This window comes from Phragmites australis, chromosome 6 (genome assembly GCF_958298935.1).
Source record: "Phragmites australis chromosome 6, lpPhrAust1.1, whole genome shotgun sequence".
NCBI classification, from domain to species: domain Eukaryota; kingdom Viridiplantae; phylum Streptophyta; class Magnoliopsida; order Poales; family Poaceae; genus Phragmites; species Phragmites australis.
In genome coordinates this window covers 35,670,890-35,676,136 of record NC_084926.1, presented here as the reverse complement: position 1 = coordinate 35,676,136, position 5,247 = coordinate 35,670,890, and the positions used below count along the sequence as shown (strand labels likewise).

The 5,247-nt window shown below is 47.5% G+C and overlaps 1 protein-coding gene across 1 annotated transcript; it reads left to right on the top strand.

Moving 5' to 3' along the window:
* The first annotated feature begins 502 nt into the window (after positions 1 to 502).
* LOC133922318 (uncharacterized) lies at positions 503 to 4,943 on the top strand. Its single transcript, XM_062367602.1, has 2 exons — positions 503 to 1,606; positions 4,529 to 4,943. The coding sequence occupies exons 1-2, from the start codon at positions 759 to 761 to the stop codon at positions 4,542 to 4,544; spliced, it is 864 nt and encodes a 287-aa protein (XP_062223586.1). The 5' UTR covers positions 503 to 758; the 3' UTR covers positions 4,545 to 4,943.
* Positions 4,944 to 5,247: the final 304 nt, after the last annotated feature.

Here is a 5,247-nt window from a genome sequence, read left to right as displayed (position 1 = left end):
TGTCGTGCCTCGGGCCGGCCCAGTAGGCACGGTCCATTTGAACGTCTTTAACGGTTACGACCACGATCATATTGCTCTCAGCTACCTCAGCAACAAAATGACTATCATCATCTTGAGCAACAAAAGAGCTATTATTGTCGATTTTAACTCTAGTCTGAGCATCCGTGTTACTCATGCTACGACTACGAGGGATATTAGAGTATATGATAAAGGATTCGGCTATTATGGTATAATATAAATAGTTTTCATCTTATCTCTAAAATTATTTGAGATCTAAATTATCATATACTCTATATAAATAATTCATGAGACTCAATACAAATTATCTACGATTATCGTGGTATATTTATGTGTCTACCGTGAAGCAGCTACTCACTACTCGTCAGAAATTCCCAAACGTATCGCATCCCCAGCCGTGCCACTGCCACCCGGCCCCACCGACACGGACGCTCCCATCATAGCCAGCTGCTACCCCCAAGCTCGCCATTCCCGCACCCGCTCCCTCCCTTCCTTCCTCCACTACTACATACAGTACCTGTCTTGCTACTTGAGTACTTCACTGACCAAGCCCCGCCTTTCCTTTTTATCATCTCCATTCCATTGCCGCTATAAGTAGTAGCAGCAGCTAATCAGTCAGCAACTAGCCACCAAACCATCACTTCACTCCCGGAATCCCACCCTCAAGGCTTCTCCGTTTCTCCCCATCCAGCACGATCAACACAGCTGCCGCGCACCAAGAACCGTGCGCGCGGGGCGCCATGGCCGAGAAGCCGCCTCCGGCGCCGAAGCCGAAGCCGAAGCCGCCAGCCGCGGCGGCAAGGCCGACAGCGCTGGCGAGGCCGACGGCGCCGCCTTTCAAGAAGCCCCAGCTAGCGCCGCCGCCGCAGGTACTCCCGCTGAAGCCGCCGCCGGCGCACCAGTACCGCCAGCAGCCGGCTGGCGCGCGGAAACCGCGGTACCGGCAGCAGCGCCGCGGGGGCGGGTGCTCCTGCCGCCGCGTGTGCTGCCTCGCCACGGGGCTCGCCCTGCTCGCGCTCTGCCTCGCGCTTGCCGCGGCCTGCCTCGCGTACCTCTACTACCGGCCCCGCGCGCCGTCGTTCCACCTCCAGCCGCTCTCCCCCGTGCGCCTCCGCCTCAGCAACTCCTCCGTGGTGTCCTCCATGGACGCCACCGTCGGGGTCAGGGTCGTGTCCTGGAACCCCAACGAGAGGGTCGCGTTCCGGTACGGCGACGGCGAGGGCCGCGTCGCACTGGCCGACGCCGACGGGGACGTCGCGCTGGGTTGGGCGCCCGTGGCCGGCTTCGAGCACACCGCGCGGAGCGTCGCCACGGTGGCGTTCGTGGCGACCGCCAAGGGCGTGGTCGTCGACGAGGCCGTCGCGGCGCGCGTGCGCGACCGGTACCGCCGCCGGCAGCTGGCCTTCAAGGTGGTCGTGGACGCCCACGTCAGCGTCCGTGTCGGGAAGGCGCGCACCGGCATGGTGCCGCTCAGGCTGCTCTGCGACGGCGGCGTCATGGCGCCGCGCGGTGGCGGTGGCGATGGCTCGGCCGGGAGCGTGGTGGGGCCCATGAGCAAGTGCCAGGTGTACCTGTTTAGAGTAAGATGGTATGTTCATTCATCCAACTTTGCCAGCTCCATATCTAATCTACCTGCATTATTACTTGCTTTGTTGGTTTCACATTTATTATTCTTAACATTAACAGGTAGATGCGCATATTATTATCATATCACAAATAAATAGAACTTACCAGATGAACATAATTTCAACACTTGATTTGCCGTGAGGCTTACTTGGAGCAACACCAGCATAATAGCTAAATTTGACAGGTCATATTTTCATTTGGTTATCTATTTTAAAATATTCTCTTTCTATATTTCAACATATTTCAGCAGACTAGCTAAATTTCATTCTCCATATCTCATATAATATATTTTATTCGTAACAGCTATTTCTTACAACAGTTTTATTCCAACGGCTATTTTGTTCGACGACTATATTTCAACGGCTATATTTCAATGGCTATTTTGTTCGACGGTTATATTTCCTTGGCTATTTTTGAAAATAATTTTAGAAATTAGTCATATGGATTATAGAACACGTAAAAAAGTTTTAGTATTTTTAGACCACGATTTTAATTTTTGAGAAATTTCGGTACTATTCATCCAATATTGTATATGGGAGAAACAATAGTGATGATGAGCAGGAGGGGACGCTATTTTTGTGGATCGAGCGAGGTGAGATAGCTAGTCTACAGAGGGTGAGTCAGCTGGTGAGACCGTTGGAGCTGCTCATCGAACAACATTTTGGCCAGTGAGAGTGTACATTCTTTTGCTATGAAATCCTTAAACCAAACAACAAACATTGCATTTTTTGAACGTGGAATTTCATCCGAAATTTCGTGCGGAACACCTATCAATTCCTGTAAAATCCAGACATTCCAAATCCGACCAAAATTTCCCACGGTTGCTGAATTCAACATATCTTCACATGTTCGTCTGAGAGATCTCTGCATAGACATATATGCACGGAGCCAAACCAAGAAAAAGCGCATCCACCTTTACATGTAGAACACAAGGAAAGATTCCACGGGTCAGTGTAGAACTAGGACACAAGCCAAAGCCAGATATCCAAGCTCATGAGTTGTCACTGTCAGCTGGGCCCCCTCCCGTGATCGATCCCTAGCGAGACCACAAGAGACGCCACAGACCACAGCCTGCTACAGCGGATCGTGCAGATCCATGGGTCGTACAGTAGAGTTGCGGAGACAGGGCATCTGCCTTGGCGTGCTTGGCTGTCTCCCTCCAGGCAAAAGCAACCCAGGATTCTCTCCGGGGCGTAGATAGCCGGGAACAACGTCCGGGTTTCACCTTTGTAGGCCGGCTCTTCATTGAAACAGAACAGTGCAGAACAATGATTTATCACTGATTTTCTATCCGACAAAATAGGCTAGCTTCGTCCCTGATTCTCTATCCCTAGCATTCAGATACAGATCCCCTGACGTCAATATCACGGTAACTTCATCGAAACAGAACAGTGCAGAACAATGATTTATCACTGATTTTGCAAAAAATCATGTGACCTGACAAAATAGCCTAGCTTGTCCCTGATTCTCTGTCCCTAGCGCCCGGGATCCGGATCTCCTGACGTCGACGTCACGATGACTTCGTCGCTGACATATGGGGATGTTGATGTCACGGTGACTTCGTCGATGACACGTGGGTTCAGCCCCACACGTCAGCGACGACACGTTACGTCAGGATACTCGTCCTAGCGCCCGTGTAGGCCTAGGGCTTGAAAGTGCAAGTATGCTTAGACAGAAGCCTAAAGAGAGAATAACAAGCATTTGCATAAGAGGCTTAATCTCCAATGAGAGCCGCTAGTTTTTAGGCTAATCTCCTAGATTAAAACTGTTAGTTTGCACGCAGAAATTGCTCCACGTAGGCGTGCAAAACTAGCAACCTCCCGTGAGCGCCTGTCCATGGGCTTAGGCTGAACGTTTGTTTTTTGAACGAACATCTACTTGCTTTGCACGTACACAATTCAAAAGTTTGCTTTACTTTTGCCTCTGGTCCTACTGAATTTTGAGTTCTTGGAATGAAAGCAGGTAGTAAAATTCGTATCAGATAATACGCGTTTTGTGAAGCGGGTACAAATAGTCGTTTATATACGAGGCTCTCGCGCGTTTGGAAATGGTTACATTTCCGGCGAGAGCCTATTGGACGGAGGAGAGTCGAATTCAAGTCCTAAATCAGTTTGAAGCTAAACTACATCTACGAAATTTCTAGAAAAAAATGTTCATCTGTATAGTAAGGAAATTCGCTCCCAGACATGACAAATGGTCCGAGCAAATAAAATGCTCAGATATGTGTGTCACTGATGTAGATTCACGATCCAACCTGCTGGCCCCACTTTGGTGTGCCATATTTTTGCAAGTTGGCGTTAGTTGGACCATCCAGGTAGCTCCCGTGCAAATAAACACACCAAAATTTGCCAAATACAAAATCCGGGGAGGAATGGGGAAACTCACAGGGACATTGGATCCTAGATGAGAGGAACATTATTGGTTGCACGTTAGGACCAGTGTCTTGAACTAAAAGTACGTACCTAAAGTGGCTTACGAGTTGAATGATCCGAGACAAGTACGGGACAATAATTTAGGGTGAAAACAATCTTCTGAATGTGATCTGAAAATACCTGGGGAACTAAATAAGTACAAAATGAGCCTTTTCAAATCTATTTTTGGGCTTTCCTGGAAAAAGAAATCAACAACAGAAGTAGTTACAAGTCACGAACAGTTGGCATTCAAGTCAGGGCTAATTTTGATAAAACAAACTTCCAAAATTCTGATACATTGGCAGATAGGACAATCTCAGCCAATGTGTCATGATTGTGATAACCACTAATCATGTCCATCAACTATGTATTACTAATATGCTATCAACTTGGCACTTAGAACAGTCCACAACTCTGAACTTTTGATCCGAGAACAGAAAGTGACTGACATTTTCGTGGCGAAATTGTTTCAGGTTTAGCTTGAACTGAAAGCGCATCCAGGGCATCAGGCTGCTAGCTTCTTAGAGATCATCAAGCTGATACCAGTGGCGCCGAAGCTGCAGTTGCTATAACTTATATGTGTTTTGCCGACATGATGATGGTGATTGGTTTGCTCCGAACTTGATTGGTAACGATACAGTATGTCGTCGTCGATGGTTCTGAATATATATAGATGGTCTGAAGACTCTGAACTATCTGAAACATGTAGTAGGAGTTAAAGAACAAGTTTGTAACTGTACATTACATTTCCAGCCCCCAATTCTTTCGATTGTGTGGTGTATAGATAGCAGGAATGAATGAAGGATGTGTGTGTATTCTTGTCAGTTGGCACTTAGAATTGTTGGTCCCATTCTCTTAACCGGTCACATTTGAATTTTATTTGATCAACCTTGGCTACCTAGAATAAAAGATCGAGCATAAATTGGTGCTGACAGTTACACACTGATCTCTTGGTCACTAGTCTATGAATCCGTCAGGGGAGGGCTAACGCACTGTCCATAGGGGTGAAGAGAAATGCTACTCTGTATTCTCTTCCAAACAACTATTTCTGATTTCTAAAAATATGCTCCTTCAAAGCATTATGATTCAGTTACCCGCAAACAAAAAAACATTATGATTTAGATCAGCAACATTCTCAACGTAGAAAATAGTGCATTTTCGTTTCCTTCCATTTTTTCCGAGGAACTCTACG